Here is a 27,178-nt window from a genome sequence, read left to right as displayed (position 1 = left end):
AGAGGTGACCACAATCCCCATGGTCACTCTGGTTGAGCTCCAGAAATCATGTTTGGAGATGGGAGAAACTTGCAGAGGACAACCATCACTGCAACACTCCACCGATCTGGGCTTTATGGCAGAGTGGCCAGACGGAAGCCTCTCCTCAGTGCAAGACACATAAAAAGCACCTAAAGGACTCTCAGACTGTGTGAAACAAGATTCTCTGGTCTGCTGAAATGAAGATTGAACTGTCTGGCCTCAATTCCAAGCGTCATATCTGGAGGAAATCAGGCACCGCTCATCACCTGCACAATACCGTCCCAATGGTGAAGCATGGTGGTGGTAACATCATGCTGTGAAGGTGTTTTTCAGCGGCAGGGACTGGGGGACTGGTCAGTGTTGAAGGAAAGCTGAACACAGCAAAAAACAGAGATATCCTTAATGAAAACCTGGTCCAGAGTGCTCAGGACCTCAGACTGGGCCGAAGTTTCACCTTCCAAAAGGACAATGACCCTAAGCCCACAGCCAAGACAAAGCAAGAGTGGCTTAGGAACAACTCTGTGAATGTCCTTGAGTGGCCCAGTCAGAGCCCGGACTTGAACCCAATCAAACATCTCTGGAGAGACCTGAAAATGGCTGTCCACCGACGGTCCCCATCCAACCTGACAGAGCTTGAGAGGATCTGCAGAGAAAAATGGCAAAAAATCCCCAAATCCAGGTGTGCACAGCTTGTCGCATCATACCCAAAAAGACTTTAGGCTGTAATCGCTGCCAAAGGTGCTTCAACTAAATACTGAGTTAAGGGTCTGAATACCTGAGTCAATGTGATATTTCATTTTTTTCTTTTTAATAAATTTGCAAAGTTATATCTGGTTTTTGCTTTGTCATTATAGGGTATGGAGTGTAGATTGATGTTAAAAACAATTATAATTTAAAGCATTTTTGCATAAGGCTGCAACATAACAAAATGTGAAAAAATTAAGGGGTCTGAATACATTCTGAATGCACTGTAAATACTGCCAGTCTAGCCCAGGTCTAGAACATCAAATAAGGTGAGTGACTGTGCTAAACCTGCTTTACACATCATGAAAGGAAGCTGCTTTATCCAAAATCAATAATGAAAGTAGCCTACTCTTAAATAAACTGAACTTTATTCAGGTGTAGAAACAAATACATGAACAAGGGTCATGCCAAAGTGCTCTTGTTATTTATTTCAAAAAGCAGCCACAAAGTAACTTTTCTTTATAAAAGTACAGTAACAAACTTTTAAAGAAAATAATCAAATAAAGAATAAACATGTAACTTGATGATTATGGTGTTGCAGATGTATGTATTAAGAGAGAAAAATTAAAACATGTTCAAATAACAATGTATATCCTGTATGTATTTTTGGCTTTGTATCTTGTCTTTTTAACATGCAGGATTGGCAATGACCTCATCCAGGAGAGGCTTATAAAGTTGTGGGTCTTCTACAGATTGCAAAACCAAAAATAAGCATTAACACACAGAACAGCTCTCTGAAATATTCATGATCACAATGGATTTGCTTGTTTGTTGTAATTGTGGTTATAATACAGTACCTTTGCATCCCCGCCCTTCTTGCACAAAGCTTTCCCCATCAAAATGCAGAAACTAATGGTCACACAGAGCTGAAGGACTGAAAAAACAATCAACATGATATCTAGTCCTCTGAGGTTCATCTAGAGGTGGAAAAAGATCAGTGTCAACTTTTGCAGTGAACCAACACAAAAGACCACAGTATGATTACCAGCTCTAATCCAATCTGAAATGAATGTGAATCTTAAAGTATTATGATTGTTAATATCAATAACATGGTAGCTAGCTACTACAAATTAATTAACTGTTGGGTTGTAAGGAAATATTAATGCAGCAAAGTCTTACAGCACCTAATAAAAACAAAGAAAATCATTACCTGATTGAGATATTTGTAGTATAGACAGACTTCATTTTCCTCCTTCTGTTTATGGACAAGCATTCCACGGTTATCATAATATGAATAACTTTCGGCACAGTAATTATCATTTCCCACTGCCATGTCCACTGAACACAGTACAACAGCTGTGATAGCCAGTACAGCACTGACTATGTTCAGAATCACAGCAATGATCAGCTGTAATACACACACACACACACACACACACACACACACACACAAATAAACTGATGATTTTATTTTTTATTTTTTATCCCCAATTTAGAATGCCCAATTCCCAATATTCTCATGGTGGCGTAGTGACTCGCCTCAATCCGGGTGGTGGAGGACGAATGTTGCTCCATCAATATTCAATAAAAAGAAGTGTATTTTTTTCAAACTTGATACAGTTTGTGACTAGCAAAAATACACACTTTTCTTAAGGTTGCCTTTAGCCCCATTGTACCCTACTTCAAAACCTAAATTAGGACATTTCTGTAAATTTTAATACAATCACAATGGGTTAAATTAAGGAAAGGTTCTTCTCAAATCAGTCAATAAATTGCAGTCTTTCTTGTGACTACTTACCCCATGCCACTTTATGCACAGCCACTGTAGACCTTTTTTCTTTGGCAGTAATGTGTAAATGTTCAATAGCTTCTTTCATAGCAAGAAAAGAGTGTGACAACTAAGGAACACCCTTTCATATCTAATTAAACTGTTGGTGAATGAGCCTTGCTTGTTTATTCTCTAAAATCTGATCACTCCATTACTTCTGTATGCTCACGGCTTCAGGATGTCTCTGACAGTGGCTCAGGGTGAGGGGATGACTGTCATCACCGTCACCTCAAATCCAAAGAGTAAATGGCCCCTACTGTGTCAGATTCTGGGCACTCTGTGCTACAGTCCAGTGTGTTCAGTATCTCAAGATAAGAAAGGGAAGCTGACGACCACTCTGACAGCTCTTGGGGTAAGTTAGACATTAACATAGATTATCTTTTTAATATTTTAATTAATATGTCTTGCAATTTAAGGCTGGTTTGAATGTATATCATTTATAAATGTACTCTTTAAAGGTCAGTAATGTGCAAGTGTACTCCTTAAAGTTGACAAAATGATCTTTTGGCATGTATGCATGTTACAAATCTGCAGTCTTTCTTTTCTGGGAAAAGGTACTAGAATATTTGATTAATACAAAGTGGTAGCTCAGTGGTTAAGGCTCTGGGTTACTGGTCAGAAGGTTGGGGGTTCAAGCCCCAGCACTGCCAAGATTCCACTTTTGGGCCCTTGGGCAAGGCCCTTGACCCTTGACCCTGTCTGCTCCAGGGGTGCCATATCATGGCTGACCCTGCACTCTGTCCCCAGCCTAGCTGGGATATGTGAAAAATAATTTCACTGTATATGTGCAAATGTATGTGTGATAAATAAATAAAGATAAAAAAATTAAATACACTGCCTGGCCAAAAAAAGTTGTATACTCTAATATTTAGTCGGACCGCCTTTAGCTTTGATTACAGCATGCATTCACCGTGGCATTGTTTTGACAACCTTATGCAATGTCACAACATTTATTTCCATCCAGAGTTGCATTAAGTTTTGGCCAAGATCTTGTATTGATGACGGGAGAGTCGAACCACTCCGTAAAAGTCTTCTCCAGCACATCCCAAAGACTTTCAATGGGGTTAAGGTCAGGACTGTGTGGTGGCCAGTTGATGTGTGAAAATGATTCCTCATGCTCCCTGAACCACTCTTTCACAATTTGAGCCTGATGAATCTTGGCATTGTTGTCCTGGAATATGCCCATGCTGTCAGATAAGAAAAAAACCCACTGATGGGATAATCTGGTCATTCAGTACATTCAGCTGACTTCTTTTTAATGCTGTATAACGTTGCTGAGCCTAGACCTGACCAATTGAAGCAACCCCAGATCATAACACCATACAGTGGGCACTATGCATGATGGGTGCATCACTTCATGCACTTCCCTTCTTACCCTGACGCGTCCATCGCTTTGGAATAGGGTAAATCTGGACTCTTCAGACCACATTACCTTATTCCATTGCTCCACCATCCAATCTTTATGCTTCCTAGCAAACTGAAGTCGTTATTATTCGATTAGCCTCACTAACAAGTGGCTTTCTTGTGGCTAGACAGCTGTTTAGTCCTGTAAGTTCTCGTCACATTGTGCGTGTGGAAATGCTCTTACTTTCACTATTAAACACAGCCATGAGTTCTACTGTCTATTTTTTGTGATGTGACTTCAGCAAGTGTTTTAGTAATCTCCGATCATGATCATTCAAGATTTTTTTCCGACCACATTTCTTCCTCAAAGCTGACGGTTCACCACTACCCTTCCAGGTTTTAGTAATGCGTTGAATAGTTCTTAATCCAATGCCAGTTATTTCAGCATTATCCTTAGTTGTTTTCTTTGCTTGATGCTGGTCAATAATTTGCCCCTTCTGAAACACAGTAACATCTTTTCCACGACCACGGGATACGTCTTCCAACATGGTTGTTTTGTTTTTGTTCATTATAATCATATTTGGCATTTCATAACATCTCAAGTATTCTAACATATTAATCTCCATTTTGATTGGATCAGTCAATGTGAGCCCACTTTAAACATTTTTCATACCAAATCTATTCACCCCACTTAAGAAAAACGGTGTGTTTTATTAGGGCCTCCAGCCCCTGCGACAGGGGGCTTTTTACCCCAAATACAATCATTTCAGCTTTTGGATAGTTATTAAAAAACCTTTGATTTAGTGTCCTTAAACTAAACTGAAAGTTACAAATTTACAAAACTGAAAATTACATAAATTTGCGATATTCTGAAATGTATTAAATGCTAGATCAAATTACCTCAAAATCAAACTTTAGGCATTGTATGCAATGATCTCATGGATCAGGAATATTTTGCAGTGGATAGTGACAAACAGATGTTAATGCGGTAAGTACTGTGGTAGTTTTTTTTTTTTTTTTTTTTTTTTTGCTGTTTAGTGTTTTAGGAGAAAATGAAAAGTGCCTTTTACCACTGGGGCCTTTAGACCTCTGCTACAAAAAACAAGCATTTGTGCATTTGGACTTTTGACTTAAAGCTTTATAAGTACTAAAATATATGCCTCGACAACTTCCCCATCTTGTTTTTTTTATTTTTATTTTTTTATGTTTTATGTTAATTGCCAAGATAGTTATGCTATTGCCTAATGCCTTTTTGACATGAAGTGCCATTTTTTATTTTCTTAATTAATGGCGTTTACTCGCGTGATTAAGCGAATGTGAAGCGCTGCCGGCTCTTGATGTGTGAATGGCTTGCACGCGCTGCACGAGTCTGTTGGGTATACTGCAGTCTCATCACATTTTAACTTTTTGTTTAGTCTCTCATTCAGCTCATGAAAACATTTTATGTGATCATGAGGAAGGGTTACATCAAGATGTAGACTGGAATGCAGGTGCGGAATTTCATCTAAATAAAATAGTCTACTACTCTCTAGCTGTTGCTGGCGTGCCAGTGATTACCCCTCTGCGTGCCAATGCTTGCACGCGTGCCATAGGTTGCCGACTCCTAACAAAATGCATAATATAATACATGATAGTAATGCATAACATTTGGTTACTTATTCCTAATCAAGTTCTAAACATGCCTCATAACTAAAACAGCTTCGTTGAATGTCTCTACACTGCATCAGAGTTTTGCTGGAAAAAAATAAGTGCATTAAAAACTACCAGCGTTACGTTACGTCACTTCTGCTACAAGGAATTTGTCGAGATTCAGGTCACACTATTTATTCACCAAATTCTTCTTTATCATAACATATATTTCACAGATCTTAAGAAACACACTTTGGCTCACCTTGTGTGTGTAATTCTGTATGTAACAGTACCGAGTCAAGTTCGACTGTGTGTTTTTGAGACAAATCAACTTAAAACAAAAAGCGCTTCGGAAAGTCTGAAAAGAATCAAATTAAATTCGAAAGACTTCTGAGTGAATCCAACAGACAAACGTGATCAGCACAGTTGATGAGATAGTTGTTTGCAACTCAGATTGGCTTCGTTTCGAAATGTCAGTGCCTGGTTTGACGTCAGAGGGAGTCGATGTCGAATAAAAACATGAACTGTCGAATAAAATGTATGACCGTAACTGATCTCGAGTCAGCGTTGTTATTACTATTGTTCATAAAGCAGACTGATTCAAACAAGTTTGCATTTATAACACCTGCCAATAAATGTAGAATAAAGGCAAATTAGAGGCGGCTGTTCCATTGCGTTTGAACCAGCAGTTGTACATCATCGTGCGTGTTATAAGGCGGAGCTGTATTTCCCGTCAGTGATGAAGTTCGACAGGAATGTTCTTCCTCTTGAATATTTACAGAAAGCAAGTGTTGAAGACCAGCAATGGTAAAAAAAAAAGACAAAAAACAACAATAAGCCCGAACGCACAATGTTCAAAATTGAAAATCATAAATTATGGTAGGCTAACCTAACTTGCACCATGTAAACCAGACTAGAAAAGTTGTAATTTAACAATGGTTGTAGTCGAGACCCACTCATCTGAGTCAAGAACAAGCCGAGTCTGAGACTCATATGCAATCTTATTGAATGTGTTCAATTTACAGTGTCAAATACTAAATTGGCTCTAGGCTCATATAAATATCTCAAATATTTTTTTCCTTAAAGGGTTAGTTCACCCATCAGGCCATCAGGCTGCTGGCTATTTGGCATATTTAGGCAGCATAAAAGTAATCCACACGTAACATGGTTGCTATGACAGCACGCCACTCTTTAACAAGCATGAGCGCTTTGAGTGAGAAGGGAACAAAGTCCCTTTGGAAGGGAATGTATGAGGTACATTTTAGAAGAGTTATATTGATGTAAAGAGAAAATAAAATAGATTTTACTGTTGTACTTTTAGTCTAATACTTTATTTTAATTATATATTAATATAATTATACATATTATATACTCTGCACCCATCTACTGAGGTACTTCAATTTGGGAATTAACATTCCTTGCATTTGAACCTCATATTTACGGCGTCATTTTTTTTTCAGACATTTCCGTTGAAGCAAAGAATTGTGGGTTGTGAGTGCCCACGAAGGATACACCTCATGCATCCTCCGAATTCCTGTGAAAGATGGTCGCATTCGAAGTGTCCTACTCGCTTTTCTGAAAGAGACAACCTTACTCACTTTCAGTGACTCACTCATTACACATTACACACATTTGTCACCGCATACTGACGTAAAATGTAATCTGCTGAAATAGTTAATGAGCACCATTTTTTGTAATTTGACAATAGAAATAGGCTATAGGGGGACTGGGGCTAATTTTCAGATAGGAAATTTGTCACAAAGGCATGAAAGGTTTTGAGTCAAACGTTTTACACAATTACACAATTGTGTTCTCTCTAGCAGTGCTTTTGTTGGTTGGTTTCAAATACCTTTCAAAAGCGATTGAAAAATAAGAGGGGTTAGTTACTTCAGCTAAAAAGGTGAAGTGAGATATTACTTTTTAATGAAAAATAACGAAGGAAAACTAATTATTCTTTGGAAAAACGTTCACAAATGAATCGTTCATAATAAGACCAGGAATGTGTATTAAGTCCATTTTAATTTCATACTGAATATAAAGGAACTTGGAGTGTGAAAGACACAACCAACCATCATCATTACACCTTATAAAGCCAAACATGAAGGCAGTGATGCTTTATTAATGAGATAAGAGAACAGAAATTACACAGTGCACAAATGTCATTACCCCACTTCATTCAGATTATCTCTGATCACATTTGCATTCAGATCAGTATAAATAAATAGTTCTAGAACTAACCTATTAACAACCCATGTTTGATTTTTACCTTGAAAAATTAAAAAAAGCTTGATTTGAAGAAACAGAATCAATCAAAACTTTATTACAGACTGAAACATTTAGGTATTGAAACCGATGACCATTTGAATCAAGTCAAAGCCTGGAAAGTCCATGGCAATGATCCCATAACAAGGCTTGGGATTCTCTTGAGATGCCTTTTTAAGATAATCATGCAGCCAAGGGTTGACATCTTTTGCCACTGTTTTGGGGGTTGAGATGAAATTTAGTATGTTTTTCTTCAGGTAAGTGTCGCTTGAATAGGTCAGAACAACAGAACTTTCTCCACCTTCTTTAGCACACTCTTTAAAAGCTTCACTCAGATGATCACGAATTTTAACCTGTTTTTCTTTAGAATTACTTACTTTATGGTCTCCCTTTGTGGTAATTTCCGTCAGAGGGATACCCAGTTTAAAGCTGTCTTTCTGAACAAACACAATTTTTCCTCTTACGTCACCTATTTTTGGTATTGAAGGCTGAACCCAAACATTTACGTCCTTTTCAATCAGGTTTTGAATCAGGTCCTGAACATTTATCTTTTTGTCTTTAGACTCGACTCTGACAAGTACCGTCTCACTTTTGAATTGAGTTAAAAATGACTTGATAGTTTTGAAAGCCTCATCAAATTTTGCGTGCTTAAAGAGTGCTCCATCCTTAATGTCCATTTTTTTCCCAGACACTGTAAACTCCAAATAGCGTATACCAGCCTTTAGTTGATCTTCTAGAGACAATGCCTGGCACTTTACTGCTTGTAGTCCGTGAAGAGCCATGGACTCATGGGTACCAGGAATAGTGATGGTAGAAATTAACTTGCTATCGTCTAGAGATTGCATCCAACTAACTGTATAGGTTTCAGGGATTTTGAGTGTCTTCTTATCACTAAATGCATCTTGACCACTATTTTTATGCAAACTGTGGAACAAAATCAGAATATCAGGTCAACAGTGTACTTGTACAGTGTGCAGTGTAGGTTAATAGGTCAATAAGAAATCTTAATTCATTCTGTCAACAGGTAGGTAAAAAGAAAATTACAGGTTATATACATTTTGTCTTAATTAATTTTCAAACAAAACAATGTCCACTATTTTGGCCTATGTAAGATTAAATGAAGTATATTCCTTGTTTGTTTTTCATACTCACAGAAGCATCAGGATAAAGAGAATCTTTCCAGTTGCTATCATCTTCCTCGTTGTCTGTGGTTAGAAAAGAATGAAAAAGTTAATTTAGTATTTGCATTTAAATGCATAACATTTATAACTCAAATTTATAACTATGTTGTTAATATTGCTAGCTCAGTGCTCAAAATTAGAATTTTAAAATCAATGAAAGGTGGGCAATCATATTTTGCATTGATTGACGTTGCATTAAACTTTGCTTCCACCTAGAATATGATAATGTAATAGACAACCAAACTTCCATTTTCTAGGTTGGTGATAATTTCTAACAGAACTGGGTATTTGCATATTTCAGAGAATGTAATTTAAGACCTTGTAAGAGTCTTAGACTTTGTAATATAAGCCAAAAAGAAAAAGAAAGAGTTTGAGACAAATCTCGCAGCAAAACAGACATGTTAAAAGGATAAAATCATTTATGACAAGATTTTCATCTTCAATGTATAAAACATTTATACATCATAGAAACCTGAATGTCTGAACATTTTTTGTTTATAAAAGCAGAATTGATGGAACAAAGCAAGTTTTTGATATATTTTTTTCTTTTTTTATTATTCATAATATACTTCTTCACTCAGCATTGGAACAGCCCTTGAAAATTTGGCAAATGTAAAACATTTCCGACACATTTGGAATCATTGCTGGCTTTCGCTATTAGTCCAGGAACTCTATTTTGTCGAGCCTCTTCTCATTTAACTGACATTTTCCCTTTATGTCTACATTATTAGTGATCATTGTCAAATCAAAAACAAGATTTAAGACATTTCAAGCATTCTTATGGCTTACATTCTGACATATAGTAACAAATCATTTTCTACTGGTACTATAAAATAGAGAAAACGATACTCACACTTGCTGAAGAAAACCCCCCAATAAACACTTTTAATCTGTCGAGTACAGCACCGCACCAGTTCTGATACCAATATAGTTCTGTCTAACTAATTTATAAGGATTCCTTAATTTATGCTAAAATTGGGTCAGCTTGACATTGGCTGTAGATTTGGTGTGTATTTGCATATATTTGTATATTTCTTTTTGTGCACTGACTCCATAGCAGTCATATTCTCACACTGATAAGTTGTTCCAATGTTGTTCCAATGGTTTAACCATCGTCTTGATGGAACCAATATTGTGATATTAAAATAAAAATTATTATTACTATTATTGTTATAAAATTATAGGTTGGTTTATGGTTATCTCTGTTCTGTAGAAGGAAATTAGACAAAGTGCTGTGTGTCCAAGTGCCAAAGTGCAGAATATATAAACGTCTTCACAAGACAACCACTTACAGTTTTTACTCAAACAATTTTAAACATTCCACCAAACTAAGGTCAATGCCTACACACTCTCACGGCAGTGTATTTCTTTGTTTATTAAAAGAGAAAATAGGACTATATTCATACAAATAAATACTAAATCACATTGATTTCCTGTGCAACAATGAATTATCAACAATGGTGAATTATCATTATTCCATATGCGTGTACACATACATATTATATATGTTATATCTTATTTAAGGTGGCACTGTTGTTTTAGTGATTGACTTGATTGACATTTGACATTGCTATTTGATGAAGAAACAACATGGAAGTAAACTATAACAGTATAATATGACTATTGTCATTTGGGTGTACTACTGAAATTATGCTTGTGCTTCTATTTAGACTCAATAAGTGCCTGAGAAAATACTTATGTGTAACTTATGTTTAGCTCAATAGGTTTTTGACACACATTTGGGTCTAATGACATTTCCAAATTTAGTGCCAAATTCAGTGTCAAATTTGACGCATTTTCTTTCTTTGATATATGAAAAATTAAACATCAGAATATATCAAAATATGTTTTATTCTATTATTTTCTAATTGTATTGAAAATATTTTGAAACTCTGACACTATCTGGGCACTTTGTAGATCCATTTTTGATAGATATACGTGCCGGGTCTCTAAAGACTTACAGTAGGTAAGAGTGTTTGGTGAAATCCTCATGCATTTAAGGTTTAAAATGAAACATTCACATCACAACTATTGAACTGTTCTCTATTGATTACATAACATATTTAGCTATTAGACACAATTCTAATGAAGCCAAGACTGGAGACACATGTGCCTATTCTGAAATTGACTTTCAAAAATAAACCAACTCTAAGAAATATTCACTGTAAAAAGTGTGACAACTAGCTTTGGTTTCACCCACAATATAGATCTTTTAAAACCTTAACAGAAGAATTCGTAGGGACAAGCTTTACTTTAGCTTGATCAAGCGTTGCCTGAAAGTTTACTGTATTCCAACTATTCAAGGCCATTATTACCTAATGTCAGGTTTTATAGTTCACTGTCTCTGACTCATATCTCTACTCAAACTGTCAAGCCTACACACAAACAAACACACACTTACACAGGGCTCTATTTTTGTTAGTGTGCAAAGTGCAGTACTAGCATAGTGTCTTATCCAATTTTTGTGAGAGCACTAATTCTAAGTGCAATTTTCGTGCCAGCAAAGCGAAAGTGGGTGTGGGTGGAAGTGTTTGCGATACTGTGGATGTATACGTGTAAACTGTGTGTATATTGTATGTAAATGAAGTGGCGCAAATCACAATTGGCTATTTTCCTAAGAATTTGGTAATTTCTCAAGGATGTTTCAATACCATGTCTTAACTCAGAGCAAAGTCCAAATTCGGTTCCTGCAGTTGCAGTTTGGAGATTTCACCAGCAGGTGATAAAAGTTAATGTCCAAATTCTGAAAGTACAGAACATCAGATAATGTCTCTTCAATAGCTGTTGAAACCGTTTGTTGAAACAAAAAATTATGAGATTTGTGTTAAACTTTCCAGAGGTCATGGTTTATTTTTTCAATTCTTAGTCTTATTTTTGTTGTTATGTTTATACAGTATGTGTCACATACTGGCTTAGACACAATGACGATAGAGAGATGGATGATATAATACAGGTAAGTTTATTAATGAATCGGCTGGAACACAGTATTTAAACAGGTAAGATGATCGATGGTGAGGTTCTTGAAATGCAGGATGGTCTGATAGTATCTGTGGGTTTGCTAGTAACAGGTTTCCAGAGCAGACACACAAACACAAGGGAGGGGATGAGGAAACAAAGGAAGACTGGATGACGACGTGGATGACTTGATGAGTGGATGATGACTTGGAATGACTGGATCGAGGTAACAATGCTGGTAGGATACAATAGAAGCATGTAGCAGGTAGGCATCGAGGTAAGTAGTCTGTAGCATCAGACGAGGCCAGATGCTCTCCTTATAGTGCTGGTGAAGAGGGTTGATGAGTGTCAGATTGGCTGATGAGTGTCTCACTGCTACCATCAAGCAGGCGGTATCGCAGCATCAGGACCCGCACCAGCCGACTCCATGACAGCTTCTTCCCCCAAGCAATCAGACTTCTGAACTCATGATCTCCACGATCAAAATACATCAGCACTGCACTTTATTACCCTTATGATTTAATTTTGACTAGTAATTTTCCACCTGTCGTAAAGTGGTTTTTAAGTCACTGCAAAAGGGGCCGGTGGAAGATGTTGGAGAGAGTAAAATGTTTGAATTTAGTATGATTTTTTTTACCACTTACCACATTTTTTTCATTTGAAGTGTATTTTTATTTTAGAAATATTTTTTGTTTAATTTATTTGTGTTCCAATACATCATTAAATCAGTGTCGACTGGTAGAAGTGAAGTGTGTGCCCTATTCAATCACTTTTAGTACTAGCCATGATTTGTGTGTCAGTAGATGAAAATGATTAATAATAGTTACATTCTCTTTAATTTAACAGAGCCTACATTCAAATGAACCACATTTTCCGTGCGTGTCACATTTAACAAGGACGCAGTTAATATGCAAAAATAATGTGAATCCATATTTGCACTAATTCATTGCATACAGTCCATTTACACTACCATCTTCTTATGAATGTGTAGTCTTTGTTTATATCGCTGGTGCTTGACAGGGAATGGACTGTATAGGACAGAGACGGTGCCGGAAGATCCTCCTTTGACCCGATTAGCATCTTGTGCACGATTTCACCAAACCCACTTGCGCCTAGACTTAGCGCATGCTTGCACGAAAATACCATATCTTCATGGCCATGCCTTTTAACTTTGCACTTATGACTTAAGTCATTGCCCTGCGCGTAACGCTTGCACTCTTAAAATAGAGCCTGTACCAGCTTTTTTATATTTTCAAGGTTCTCTCAAAGCCAACATTATCCTTACAAACTGTCGAAGTTTCAAATAAAGGCCTATAAATATGAACACATACAGTATATATGACAAGCAGGGCCACCACTACCTACAGTGTATGCAGATTACGCAGATTAAAAGGTCCATCGGCTGTCCACCGTCAAAAGCGGATACAATGGGCACATGAGCTTCGGAACTGGACCTTTGAACAGTGGAAAAAGGTTGCCCGTTTTCTTTTACATCATGTGCATCACGTGTGCGCTATTTACCTGGGGAAGTGATGGTACCAGAATGCACTGTGGGAAGACGAAATGGAGAGAGTTTGATGCCCTGGGCAATGTTCTGCTGGGACACCCTGGGTCCGGCCATTCATGTGGACATCAATTTGACACGTGCCACCTACCTAAACATCGTTGTAGACCAGATGCACCCCTTCATTGCAGTGGTATTCTCTGATGGCAGTGGCCTTTTTCAGTAGGATAATGCGCCCTGCCATACTGCACACATTGTTTGGGAATGGTTTGAGGAACATGATGAAGAGTGTTCAAGGTGTTGCCCTGGCCTCCAAATTCCCCAGATCTCAATCCGATTGAGCATCTGTGGGATGTGCTGGACCGACAAGTCCAATCCATGGTGGCTCCACCTTGCAACTTACAGGACTTGAAGCTAATGTCTTTGTTGGGCCTCACGTATTCAGATAGAAGACAAAGGCAGGCCTAACACAGTCGTAAAACCTAACTCAGGCCCCCACATAACAAGTCATAAATCTTACTGATAAAAACTGCGCCAAAATCAAACAAAGGGGAGTCCAAAACAGACTACAAATCCCATGAAGCCTTGCTCACTAAAGGATCGAACTCTCAACTCCTATTGGATGAGGCACACGACAGAACACACCTCAACCATGACATCATCAGGAATAGAAATACCTCTAAAATGCTTCCGGGATTTGCTTCCAGCAACTTTGCTCGCCGTGCATAGACGCAGCTCATCGCTGCTCTCAGGTGTAGCCTTGTGGCACAAAGAAGTAACATCTGACTTGAAACTGTAGCCATACAATCTCCATCTCGCCGGATGAGTTGAGATTACTCTGTGTTCCACCGAACACTCTAACTTGCCAGTCCCTGGACACGCCGTCGCCTGGTCTTCAGCCACTCCTCCGCTCTCTGGCGGACGACAGCCACTCCTCCCCTGGCAGACGGCAGCAAGTCCTCCGACCCCTGGTGGATGGTAACGGCTCCTCCCCTTCCTGGTGGATGACAGCAGTTCCTCCGACTCCCGGTGGCCGACAGAGCGAGGAAACGGCCTCCCGTCATCACCCGAGCCTCAAGGAACTGAGTCGGAGTTAAAAGACGGATGAACACACATTCTACCTGTGTCCTCATGTGATTCAAGTAAGAGGTTTACATCTGGGCAGAGATAGAATATTATAGTGTGTTATTCTTGTGTATCAAGGTTATTGCTTGTACAGTTTACGGACCGCCGTGTCCGCTCACTGCGATTAATACTCAGGGTATTAATTATCACGCATGAGATTCGCTGTATTGTAGTCCAACCACATTGGACTGTTGTGCATTTCCACCATCACGGGTGAGACCGGCACACTGAGTTTATCCATTAAAGAATCAAAGACCGCGGGAAGGTTTACGAGCCGTTCACCACGTCTCTGAGTGATAAACTAACAGCTGCTTTCTCTCCCATGATCGCAAAACCGGCTTTGGGGCCATCACTTAATTCTCTCTCTCTCTCGTACTAACCATTTTTTTTATTTTTTTTATTATTTTTATTTCCATATCTAATCATATCACTGTTTAGTTTGTAGTTGTAAGTCGGAAGTTTATTGACTGCATTGTATTGATTATTAATTTATATTACTGCATAAATAACCTTTGTTATATTACAAAGAGAAGTGTTTTGGTTTGTTTTGCATACACCTGTGTCATGCTGACGGGATGTCAGTGCTCAGATTCAAGCCTTCATTAATTGTTTTTTCCCGAAAATCGATATTCTTCGGATGTCAATTTTCCTAATAAAACAATCTAATATTGAGACTGTTATACTATCTGGTTATTAGTCCCTGATTCCAGGGTGGTGCCCCGTCAATGTTAATCCTTATTAATATTCTATTGATTTTTGATAATTGATAATTATCTTTGATGATTGTTGAATCTGAATGATCAATAAGCTAGTGTTAATTTTAATTAATGTTTCATCTATGTTAATGATTAGTGATTATCTTTGATAATTGTTGATTTAAAGGATTAAAAAAAGCTAACATTGATTCAAATCAATGTTCTATTGATTTTAATAATTGATAATTATCTTTGATAATTATTAATTATTGCTAATAACCAAACCCACTCGTAAACGTAGCGCACTACATTTACTGGAGACCCATATGAGGTTTTAATGAGTTAGATTCAATTAATTAATTTAAATATTAATTAATTACTAAATAAATAATTATTAATTATTTCTGATAGTAACACTGATCTAAACAACCAGTAAAGCCCTACATCTTGGTGCCAGAAACCACAGGACACATGAGGAGTCTTGTAGAATCCATGCCTCGGCAGGTCGGCGCTGTTTTGGCAGCACATGGAGGAACTACAGCAAATTAGGCAGTTGGTCATAATAATTTAGCTCATCAGTGTATATCATGTTATAGCTTGAATGAGAACTCCAAACTTCTCACAAAATATCTATACTGTATGTAAAAAAATGTAATTTTAACCATAAAGCCTGACATATGAAATAACAGTCAGAAAATTATTATTATTATTATTATTATTATTTTATTTTTTATTTTTTAATGGAGCTGCTTTTTGAACCTAAATACAAAATCTAAAAACTTCTTTTATTAACCATCTTTTTTTAATCATATTTGATACATGCCAACACATTCTCACTCCCGAGGTGTCAAATACTGATGCTTGTGCAAGAGCCCAGCATTCTGGGTGGGTCTGGGTCTAATTTGGTTGGGCACAGGCCCACCCCGGTCCACCCTTGGCTACGCCACTGTATACAATTATGGCAAACTGAATGTTGGAGAGACAAGTGCTCATGCTGCTAATGATAGTGAGCAATAATATTGAGCAACAGTGGTGCAACTGTGTCATTAAACCGCCAGACTTCTGTCATATCAGTCTGTTTTAATATAATAAAAACTTAACTGACAATTCACCTGCATTGCAGGTGATTGCATGCAAAAATGAAGACAGTCAGACCAGCAAAGAGAAAGCATTTTATAGTACCACTGGAGAGAAATTCCATTGGATGTGCCCAGATAACATTTATATGTTCTTTTATCAGTGTTTGATGAAGGTTACAGTTGGAGTGACAGTTAGATTGACAGAGTTATTCAGCCCACTCTTAGATTACATGCACCCAACTCATGTTCTTGAATTGCTCTGAACAAGCACTTGCTGCTGAACTGAAATTCAAATACCACAGCTGAAATTACATAGAATAACTATAATTTGAAAACAGAATATCAGAACTACTAAAACTTAGATCAGATGGGATCATTAACAACAGTCACCCTTGTGCATAGCCCCTTAAATTGTGAATTGTAAATACGTGAATAATAGTGAATATGCTAAACAACTAACAACAAAGAATCAAAGGAAGCTGCTTTATCCAATGTCAGTTGCGACAGGTGAATGCATATGTCTACCTTCTCTAAAAACAACCCCAAACTTCAACATTTTGAAAGAGCCGTTTTCAATCAATTCTTAACTTTTCTTTCACAGAAAAAATGGATGACTATTGTTGAATCGGCTGTAAACCATTAAATTACTATATTGAGAGATGCCATTCCATTACAAGAAAGAAAGGAAACATTTCTGACTCACAGTTCCTCATATCAGTATGCTGATATAAATCAGTAGTAAGTATGGGTGGGAAGGACTCAATCACTGAATAAAGGCAGTTTGGTGGATATTCATTAACACAATTCAAAATCAAAACAGAAAACATTAACACACTCTTAGAAAAAAAAAAAGATCTATATAAACTATGTAAAGATCTTCTTTACTCGGCTCCAAAAAACCCTTTATGCCAAAAAGTTTCTATTTTCTAAGATTTACAAATAAAGAACTGTTTTAGCACAACATTGCTTTATGAATGTAGCTGCCTATTTACATTATTCTTAACATTACATTACTTTGGCAACTTTTTTTCAGTACATTCTGTGGTATAGTCTTTTATTGGCTCATAATTCAACAACAGATGCATAAAATTGTTTTAACCCTATAAAACCGTATCTGTAATGGGGTTCAGGATGGGTAAGAAGGAGGCGGGAACCAGCAGAACAGTCAACATAACTTTAATGACATAAATCAACTTAAACAAACATAAACACACAGACACAGCGGCCGCGTGTCTCTCTCTCTCTCTCGATCTGGCGCCTTTGGCTCATATTTATCCCCCTCGTGGCTGATTATGACAATTCAGCGTCGGGTGTGCGTCCTCATGGCCCGGCCACGCCATCCTCCTCGTCACACTCCTCCACCACTTGATTCAGGCCGGGGAAACCTCCGGCATTACGTGTTGCCCGTCCAGCCGTGCTGGGAAAGATGAGGGGAGAGAGAGGGGAGAGGGAAAGAGCGAGGGGGAGAGACAGAGAGAGATAGAGAGAGAGAGAGAGAGAGAGAGAGAGAGGAGAGAAAATCTCACTCGCCAGTTCCTGGACACGCCGTCGCCTGGTCTTCAGCCACTCCTCCGCCCTCTGGCAGACGACAGCCACTCCTCCCCTGGGAGACGACAGCGAGTCGTCCGACCCCTGGTGGATGGTAACGGCTCCTCCCTTTCCTGGCAGATGACAGCGGCGAGGACTTCACAACAGCACATCCCTCCTCCTTCCCGGGTTTCGGCACCAGTGTAACGGGGTTCAGGATGGGCAAGGAGGAGGCGGGAACTGGCAGAACAGTCAACCTAGCTTTAATCACATAAATCCACACACATACACACACACACACATGTTGGTGTGGCTATCCTTATGAGGACTCTACATAGACATAATAATTTTTATACTGTACAAACTATAGATTCTATCCCCTAGCCCTAACCCTACCCCTAAACCTCACCCTTACAAAAAAATTCTGCATTTTTACATTTTCAAAAAAACATCATTTAGTGTGTTTTTTAAGCGATTTGAATTATGGGGACACTAGAAATGTCCTCATAAACCACATTTATAGCATAATACCCTTGTAATTACCAGTTTGTAACCTAAAAAATGTCCTCATAAACCACACACACAGAGACAGGCCACATGTGTCTCTCTCTCTCTCTCTCAAACTGGTGCCTCCAGCTCATCTTTATCCCCCTCCTGGCTGATTAGGACAATTCAGTGCCAGGCGTGCATCCTCACGGCCTGGCCACGCCCTTCTCCTTGTCACAGTATCATATATGATAAATTATATTATCAAGCCTCTACATCATTAACATGATCAAAACCTTGCTGAAATATCTGTTGTATGCAGTATTCTACGTGTCTGCCTACTGATGCAAGTTTTCATGTTCTTCTGCAAGTAGAAGACCATAGTTCAGAATGGCATTCTACCCATACTAATCTTATTAATTCTGCCATAGCCTTGATACAGTATATATGGCATAAATAGTAAGAATAGTATGGTAGCATGCCACTCAGCTCTTTAATATAATTTCCATAATGTCTTTCTTTGTATTGTAATGCAAATCTATTTGCTGTGAAATCTTTGCTGATTTTGGTAAAGTAAAAGTAACAATAATGTTTGTATTGTTACTGATATTTCAAAATAAGAATTCGCTGGACTGAAACAACTTGTACTTGCTCAATATTTTTCAACATTATGCCATAGACAAATCATTTTGAAAATTGTGTATCATAAATGATACAACAGGCTTTTTATAATTACATTCCATTAAGGCCCATCAGAGTAAAAAATTAATAAAAATAAGATATAGCGTGATAAGATATAGAGTGAAAGATATAGCCTACATTTAGGATGTGAACCCAACTTGTCTTCTTGAATTGTACTGATGTAAAAATCGCTTGTTGCTAAGCTGAAATTCACTGCTAAAATAACAATGAATAACTTCAATTTGAAAACATAATAGCAGAACTACAAAATCAATAGAGAAACAAGAACAAATATGACAATTAGGGAGTTATCTTGCTATACTTTGATATGCTGTGCAAAGCCTCTTATATATAGGGTGTTTTGCTTTTTCCATTTTTGCTTTTGACCACTGTATCAGGTTTAGAGTCTGATAAAAAAAAAAGCATGCATCATTTAGACATAAAATCTATATTATAAGACAAAGCATAATTACGTATGTCAAAAGCCTTTTGTTGTTGCACTATTCACACTTACACACATAGTATGGATTTTTTATGTTTTTTTTATTATTTGTATTTTTTTAAATGATTATTATTGGAATCATTTCATCCAAACAGCAACTGAAGTGGAGTAGATTCAAAATGTTTAATGCATACAGTAAAAATCTAGTTAAAAATAATTATGGCAGTTTTTCACAGCCCTAGTTACCATTCACTTTTATTGTATGGAAAAAAAAAAAAAAGATGAAAGTGGTGATGAAATGGTGACTGAGGCAAAGATTTTGAATAATATCTCCTTTTGTGTGCCAAGGAAGAAGGAAAGTTGATATGGCTTTGGAACAATATGGAGGTTGAATGATCTTAATCTTGACTATATATCTGCAACATTTGTGAGATTTATTCCATCGGAACAGTTTTGAGGTTAACTGATCTAATTTTGTGTCACTGAAAAATATTGAGATCTGTGACATTCTATTATGTTGGATATTAAATCTTTTGTTAACGGGGGATTTTTGGACACACTGATGTATTTGAATGTTGTTTTAAAGTAAAGACCATTGGGGTAATATGCTTCTCTTTGAATTGGGGCAGAAGGCCCCCAGTGAATGAATGAATGAATGTTACATTTCTGACACTACACTGAAAGCGCTTTACACAGTGAATAGGGGACTCTCCTCAACCACCACCAGTGTGCAGCATCCACCTGGATGATGCGACAGCAGCCATAGTGTGCCAGTACGCTCACCACACACCAGCTATTGGTGGAGAGGAGAGAGTGGAGTGATAGAGCCAATTAATGGATGGGGATTATTAGGAAGCCATGATTGATAAGGGTCAATGGGGGGATTTTTAATGACCACAGAGAGTCAGGACCTTGGTTTAATGTCTCATCCAAAGGACGGTGCCTTTTTACAGTATAGTGTGCCCATCACTATACTGGGGCATTAGGACCTACACAGTCCACAGGGTGAGCACCCCCTGCTGGACTCCCTAATACCTCTTCCAGCCGCAAACTTAGTTTTCACAGGAGGATACCCATCGAGATAATGACCAGGCTCAACGCTGCTTAGCTTCAGTGGGCAACCAGTCTTGAGCTACAGGGTGATATGGCTGCTGGTAGCAGTGGCATTCTGTTGCTGATGTTATTATCAGGCTATTTAATTGAGTAATTAAAAAAATTTACAGTACCCTATATGCAACTATATTCTAACTATGACTGACAAATTTGAGACCATACTGAAAACCTGGTCTGTTTTTATAGATTTTTTTAAAACTGGAAATTAACAAACAGCTGCTAAGTTTGTTGGGTTCTTGATCAATCACTTGTGTTTTTGCTCATTTAGTTGCTTTGGATAAAAGTGTTATACTGAGGGAAATATAGGGAGATGTGGTCTACAAAATACATGAAAAGGGGTTAATGCCAAAGCGCTCTAGTCCTTTATTTAAAAAAAGCAGCCCCCGCGATCCCCTTATTTAAAGGTAACAAATTACTTTTGTGAAAAGCAAAAATAACAAGCATTAAGATTACATTTGTAATTTGATGTCTACGATGCTGCAGATGGAGGACATCTTTTTTTAAATAATTTAATTACTATATTGAGTGATCAAATGCCATTACAAGCAAAAGAAAATGTGTTGACACAACAATGTTTTTTATGTGTGTTGAACTTGTCTCTCTAGCATTCAGGATTGGCAATGGCCTCTTCCAAGAGTGGGTTGTGAATTTGTGCATCCTCCACAGACTGTAAAACCACAAATAAACATGAATACACAGAGCAGCTCTCTGAAGCCATTATGATCACATTGTATTTTTTGGTAATTATGGTGATAATACAATACCTTTGCACCTCCGCTCTTTTTGCGCAAAGCTTTCCCAGTCAAAATGCAGAAACTGACAGTCATGCAGATTTGAAGGACTGAAAAAACAATCATCATGATATCTAGTCCTTTGATGATTATCTAGAGGTGGCAGAAGATCAATGTGTCAATAGAAAAGCCATCCATAAGTAGATGGAGAAATTAATATTAACCATAATTAATAAACGCTGAAAACTATTTGTTCATTGTTAGTTCAGCTATTGTATACAACCTTATTGTAATTTATTACCATACCGTTATAGTGGTTTAAGACAACATGAGGGTGAGTAAATTATGACCGCATTTTCATTTTATGGGTGGAGTTAATTTTTAACTTTAACTGTGTATGTTTAGTTCTGGGGAAATATGAGACCTACACCATCTACAGAAACCAAAGGCAATCATTACCAAACTGTGTTGCAAGTAGTGCAGACATGTTTCCTGCATCTGTGGGGAAGGTGGGTTTCTGTAATCTGAACTAAAGTAGGGTCCACATTGTAACCAATGATCACTCGCCAGATCCACTGAATAAAGTACAACAGCTGTAATAGCCAGTGCAGCACTGACTATGTTCAGGATCACTGCAATGACCAGCTGTAATACACAAACAATTTAATCTCATAATGCTCATGCTTTTCTGCAGAAAGAAAAACAAAATAGCAAAATTAGAACAGATCAAAACTTACTAAGCAAGGACAGGGAAACTTGGTGGCAAGAATACACACGATTCCAAATGCAAGGAACTAAAAGGCAAAGCAAACAAATGTTTAAAAACATCTATCCATCCTAACATGTTCCAAAATTTGTTTCAGATTTTGAATAAATCAAACGAAATGTCATATATTTTTTTACTTTTTGTATGGACTCATTCATTGCACTACATTGCGTGATTTAGAAACATTAAAATGAGAGCAGTATGAGACATAATTCTTACCATACCACCGAGCCAAAAAGGTCCTCGGAACATCATAATGTAATATTCTAACCCAAAGGTTGCAAACAAAATTCCCACCACAAGGTTGATGACACCAACTATTATCTGCACAATCTATGGAACAAGAGGACAATATAGTTTTTACATCAACAGTTTCATTGTCAGTAATTTCAGAATTTAAAACTCAAAATCTAAAATAAAAAATACATCCTGCTACTACATCTAAGTCATGAAAAGATTGAAAAATAGGGATGTGCAAGAGTAATTGACTAATTGAATACTCGTTCTGCAACAAATTTTTGACTATTAAAAATACTACTCGAATATCGCAAATTTATTTTCCTTTGCACTTTTAACTGCCATAGGAAATGCTAAGTTATACTGTGCTTTCCCTCTGAATCTCTCACCAAATCTCCTAGTTACAACTGAGTCTGCTGGTGGAGGCTGTGGATATGTGTTGTTGAGGTGCTGGTTAAGAGAGGATGGCGTGTGCTTTCAGGCAAAGCCAAGTGTGGCAATACTTGAAATATTTTGATTCACATAGAATTCTACTCCACTGGTATTCACTTCTTGTTAGAGTCCTACATATCAACGGATGAGGATCTGCTTTTATGGTGGAAAGAAAATTCGAAGCGGTACAAGAAACTCAGAAGCTTATCAGAGCAGTATGTGTTTTGGCTATATGCGTGAAATCTCTGAACACCAGCAGAGCACATTTCCTAAAAGCCAACTTTCACCACTTGTTTTTCTAAATAAGAACATGCGAAATGATAAAAATTGTATAGCCTTTATGTAGACTCAGAATTTATATACTGTATGTGCATTACCTTGATACTGTCAGTACTGGTTTCTATGTAGTCTCCGGTTAAGTGCAAATATTTAGGTCACACTTTACAATAAGGTTCCATTTGTTAACGTTAGTTAACAACACTAGTTAATATGGAATAGCAATGAACAGTAGACTAAACATTTCATATTTTTTTAATCTTAGTGTTTATTTCAACATATACTAATACAATCAAAAGTTGTATTAGTTAACATTAGTTTATGCACTATGAACTAACATGAACTAACAATGAACTATTGTATTTTTATTAACTAACATTAACAAAGATTAATAAATGCTGTAAAAATATATATTGTTAATTGTTTGTTCATGAGACCTAATGAATTAAATAATGTTAACAAATGGAATCTTATTTTAGTGTTACCAATATTTTGTATACATTTTTTTTAAGTGAATTTTTTTTTATTCATGCATATTGTTCAGTAAATAAAAGTATAGTTAATTGAAGTAAGCTTATTTTTAAAGCGTTCTTGGTTACGTTTGTGAACACATATGTGTTAAACTTTATTTTTATCTTACGTTTTAATTAATTACATGTTTTTTGTGGGTTAAAATACTCGATAATGCCCATCCCTAGTTGCAACAAAATTTTTACTTAATGCATACTTACTGTATCTACTTAATATGACAAAAGTTATCATATACATATTTTCATAACATTTCCTAAACACTATTTTTTTTTTAGCCCATTTTTTTCCCCTATTTGGAATGCCCAATTCCCACTACTTAGTAGGTCCTCGTGGTGGCGCGGTTACTCACCTCAATCCGGGTGGCAGAGGACAAGTCTCAGTTGCCTCCGCTTCTGAGATTGTCAATCTGCGTATTTTATCACGTGGCTCGTTGTGCATGACACCACGGAGACTCCGCATGTGGAGGCTCAAGCTACTCTCCGCGATCCACGCACAATTTACCACGAGCCCCTCTGAGAGCGAGAACCCCTAATCGTGACTCAACCCTCCCTAACAACCGGGCCAATTTGGTTGCTTCCAAAACGTTTTATTCTAGTTCTACATGGACGAACACCATGACACTGTGCTATAACCAGGCACAAGACCATAAAGCGATAAATACTATGTAAATCTTCGTATTCGTAAAACATTTTAAAACATTGTACTGCAACATAACCTAACTACAACCGAAATGCAGCATTGTGAAATTTGTCAAATCTTTGTGATTGCTGGGTAGATAAAGAATAATAATCTTAGTCTTGATTGTCTTCTGCTTTTTCTCTTAGAACTTCAAATTAAATAGTAATATCAAATACATTAAAAAGAGACCTACCTGTATATCAAAAATATAAATCAATGTGTCTAACTCACCCCAAGAGCTGTCTGGGAACTCAGCTTCCCTTTCATATCCTGAGATACAGAGCACACAACACTGTACACTGGACTGTAGCACAGAGTACCCAGGATCTGACACAAAAGGGGCCATTTGCTCTTTGGATTTGAGGTGACGGTGAGGACAGTAATCCCCTCACCCTTAGCCACTGTCAGAGGCATCCTGAAGCTGCAAGCACACATAAGTGATAGAGTTCACAACTTTTACACAGGTGATATTGGCCATTGCTAACACTCCTCTGTGTTTACCGCATGACACAATAAGGGCAAATCAATGATTACCATTCTAGCAGGAAACAGTGTGTATATCATTTTTTGTATCAATATATTAAATACATAGAATAAACAAGCAAAGCAGGGAACACTTTACAGAGACTCAAATAAGATTTTATTATAATAATCGTTATAATATTTTGTACATTTGTCACATTGTGATCCTCCTTCCCATTAACTATTGTTCATTGTTAGTTCGTGATACCTAATGCATTTACTAATGTTAACAAATAGGAACTTATTGTAAAGTGTTACCAGTGTTGGTCGGAGGACATGCAAAAAACAAATTGTGTGCAAAAATTCAACTGCATTATTATGTTTCCTAAAAGAAGTTCGAGATTTGTTCTTTAACCACACTTTGTTTATTATCTTCAGAATTATTATTTTAAGAATTTAAAAAAATGTATACGTATATTTTCAAGCATTTTTAGGTTTGTTGGCATATTATTTATTACTTGTTTCAAACTCACCTGTTTTGGACCGTGGTAGCCTACGTAGGTTTCTGTACAGAGTGAAGTTTGATGTGTTGAAGGCGGAGATTTGCTATTTCCTGGCATTAACTTCCTTATAGCTTCAACTGTAAAAAGGTGTAACAGGAGTGTTGTTTCCTGTTTGCAAGCCCTGTGTCTTATATATGTCATTGGAGAGAGACATAAGCAATGCTGATAATCCTTAAATACACAATGTTGAATATACAGTAATAGAGTTATTACTAAAATTTGATGCCTTTTTGGCTTTGAACTTTTGAAAAATGAAACACTTTTATAAGCACCTTTAATAAAAGGTGCTTATAAAGGGTCATAAAAGGGACATGTTAAAGATTTTATAGATCATACAGGTCAAGCTAAATGACTTCCAAAATTCAGATGTCCATCTTGTTAGTTGGGAAGGGTGAAGATGAACAACAACATGGTGGACTTTCGGTGGATAAAATAAGACACCACATTGTCTGTAAATTATATATATTTGTAAACTTATAATGATGATTTTCTTTCTGTTACATAAATATATTGATTTTTTTAAATGACATAATTTTTCCCTATATCTCCCCATAACAGAATGGAAATGTTGTGCTTCAGCAAATAGCATCACAGACAGGGACGGCGTTAGAAGTTTTGGGCCCCCTGACAACTTTGCATTTTGGGCCCCCTATCTTATCACAACCTGTACAACATAATTTTTTTCATTAAAAGTTATCAGTATTTAGAAAATATGTATGTATATATATATATATATATATATATATATATATATATATATATATATATATATATATATATATATACATATTTAGAAAAAATATATATATATATATATATATATATATATATATTTATATATTTGAATGTCATTTTAGTGAGTTTTAAATGTTGATTTACCCTAGAATGCATATGTGGGTCAAAAACTCAGCATCTAGTTTTAAAGACATCATTTTTACATGAAGTGGTCTTTTGATCTGCAAATAAGTATTCCTCAGTTAAGGTGTCTTCTATCATGTGAACTATCTTTTTAAAGATTAAGTTGATTTGTTTTTTTTTTTTTTTTTTTTTTTTTTATAAGATAATTTCCATGACAACCACTAGAATGCTAGGCTAGAGTAGGCTACATAAGGTTGTAGTTTAACAAGTTTATAGATTTAATCTCTTCACATACAGTATGTATTTAAGAGGGGTGAGGTTTCATATGCATTCTAAGGTTAAGTCATCTCTTATCTGTAGGCAAACATAGCTGATATTTTTACTCATTAGAATAGAACAGATTTTATACAAAAAAACAAAAAGAAAAAGAAAAAGAAAGAAAAGAACCTGATAGATTGGCTCACTTCAAAAAGGTCCAGGATTTAAAGCCCTTGATTTTACTTTTTTTTTGTAAAAATCACCACAGGTTTGACCATGGATGGCTCATCATTATTGAACAGGTCAATGTAACTACATTAGGTTTCCATAAAACAAAGCATTTTGTTTTTACAAAACAAAAAAAAAACAGTAGACTAAACATTTAAAATCCTTATTAGAATGACCTTTGTTATAAAAAAAATAAATAGACTTCTTCTTTTCCTTTAATAGTTTTAATATGAAAAAATAATACAATTTCTGTCTAATCATACCTGTTTCTACAGTTGGTGTTGCTACAATAATGGCACACATTATGTGTTCTCATCTTTTCCTTGTCAGTGCTGTTTATAATGTCGGGTCTGTCTGGCTGTATGAGATGTTTAACATTCTCCATAGTGCTTCAAAGTAGAAAGTTATACATTTTATTCAGGTTTTGGGGTCTATGCACAGACTATGCCATCATAGGAGGAATGGATCTCCGTAACCTCCCTTCAGTCATGGTAACAGAACGAGTACAGTTGAGACAATTGCAGAGTAATGACCCAGTGGTCAGTGATCTTCTCCATGACCTTGAGAGTAATGAAAATGGAGACACGGACGGAAAGTATGTC

At 36.8% G+C, this 27,178-nt stretch overlaps 2 protein-coding genes across 2 annotated transcripts; both read right to left on the bottom strand.

Annotated features, from left to right (window-relative positions):
- Nucleotides 1-1,133: 1,133 nt before the first annotated feature.
- Nucleotides 1,134-25,294, bottom strand: LOC127454544 (uncharacterized). The gene is made up of 10 exons (XM_051721841.1): nt 25,203-25,294; nt 24,439-24,628; nt 22,273-22,386; nt 22,025-22,081; nt 21,747-21,932; nt 21,321-21,440; nt 21,163-21,223; nt 1,916-2,085; nt 1,563-1,682; nt 1,134-1,451 (listed from the first exon to the last, which is right to left on the bottom strand). Exons 2-10 carry the CDS (start codon nt 24,619-24,621, stop codon nt 1,341-1,343), a joined length of 1,122 nt encoding a protein of 373 aa, XP_051577801.1. The 5' UTR covers nt 24,622-24,628; nt 25,203-25,294; the 3' UTR covers nt 1,134-1,340.
- LOC127454658 (uncharacterized) lies at nt 7,606-9,871 on the bottom strand. Its single transcript, XM_051722022.1, has 3 exons — nt 9,803-9,871; nt 8,921-8,973; nt 7,606-8,692 (listed from the first exon to the last, which is right to left on the bottom strand). Exons 2-3 carry the CDS (start codon nt 8,959-8,961, stop codon nt 7,843-7,845), a joined length of 891 nt encoding a protein of 296 aa, XP_051577982.1. The 5' UTR covers nt 8,962-8,973; nt 9,803-9,871; the 3' UTR covers nt 7,606-7,842.
- Nucleotides 25,295-27,178: the final 1,884 nt, after the last annotated feature.

Source organism: Myxocyprinus asiaticus, chromosome 16 (genome assembly GCF_019703515.2).
Source record: "Myxocyprinus asiaticus isolate MX2 ecotype Aquarium Trade chromosome 16, UBuf_Myxa_2, whole genome shotgun sequence".
Lineage (NCBI taxonomy): Eukaryota > Metazoa > Chordata > Actinopteri > Cypriniformes > Catostomidae > Myxocyprinus > Myxocyprinus asiaticus.
Note: the sequence above shows the minus strand (reverse complement) of the source record. Positions and strands in the feature narration are given on the sequence as shown.

Excerpts from the sequence above, each read along its gene's own strand:
- LOC127454658 (XM_051722022.1), bottom strand. The coding sequence starts at position 8,961 with ATGATAGCAACTGGAAAGATTCTCTTTATCCTGATGCTTCT. Across the intron at positions 8,693-8,920 it reads CTCTTTATCCTGATGCTTCT|TTTGCATAAAAATAGTGGTC; the intron begins GTGAGTATGAAA and ends TTTGTTCCACAG.
- LOC127454544 (XM_051721841.1), bottom strand. The coding sequence starts at position 24,621 with ATGCCTCTGACAGTGGCTAAGGGTGAGGGGATTACTGTCCTCACCGTC. Across the intron at positions 22,082-22,272 it reads CTTTTTGGCTCGGTGGTATG|TTCCTTGCATTTGGAATCGT; the intron begins GTAAGAATTATG and ends TTTGCCTTTTAG. Across the intron at positions 1,683-1,915 it reads ACTACAAATATCTCAATCAG|ATGAACCTCAGAGGACTAGA; the intron begins GTAATGATTTTC and ends TTCCACCTCTAG.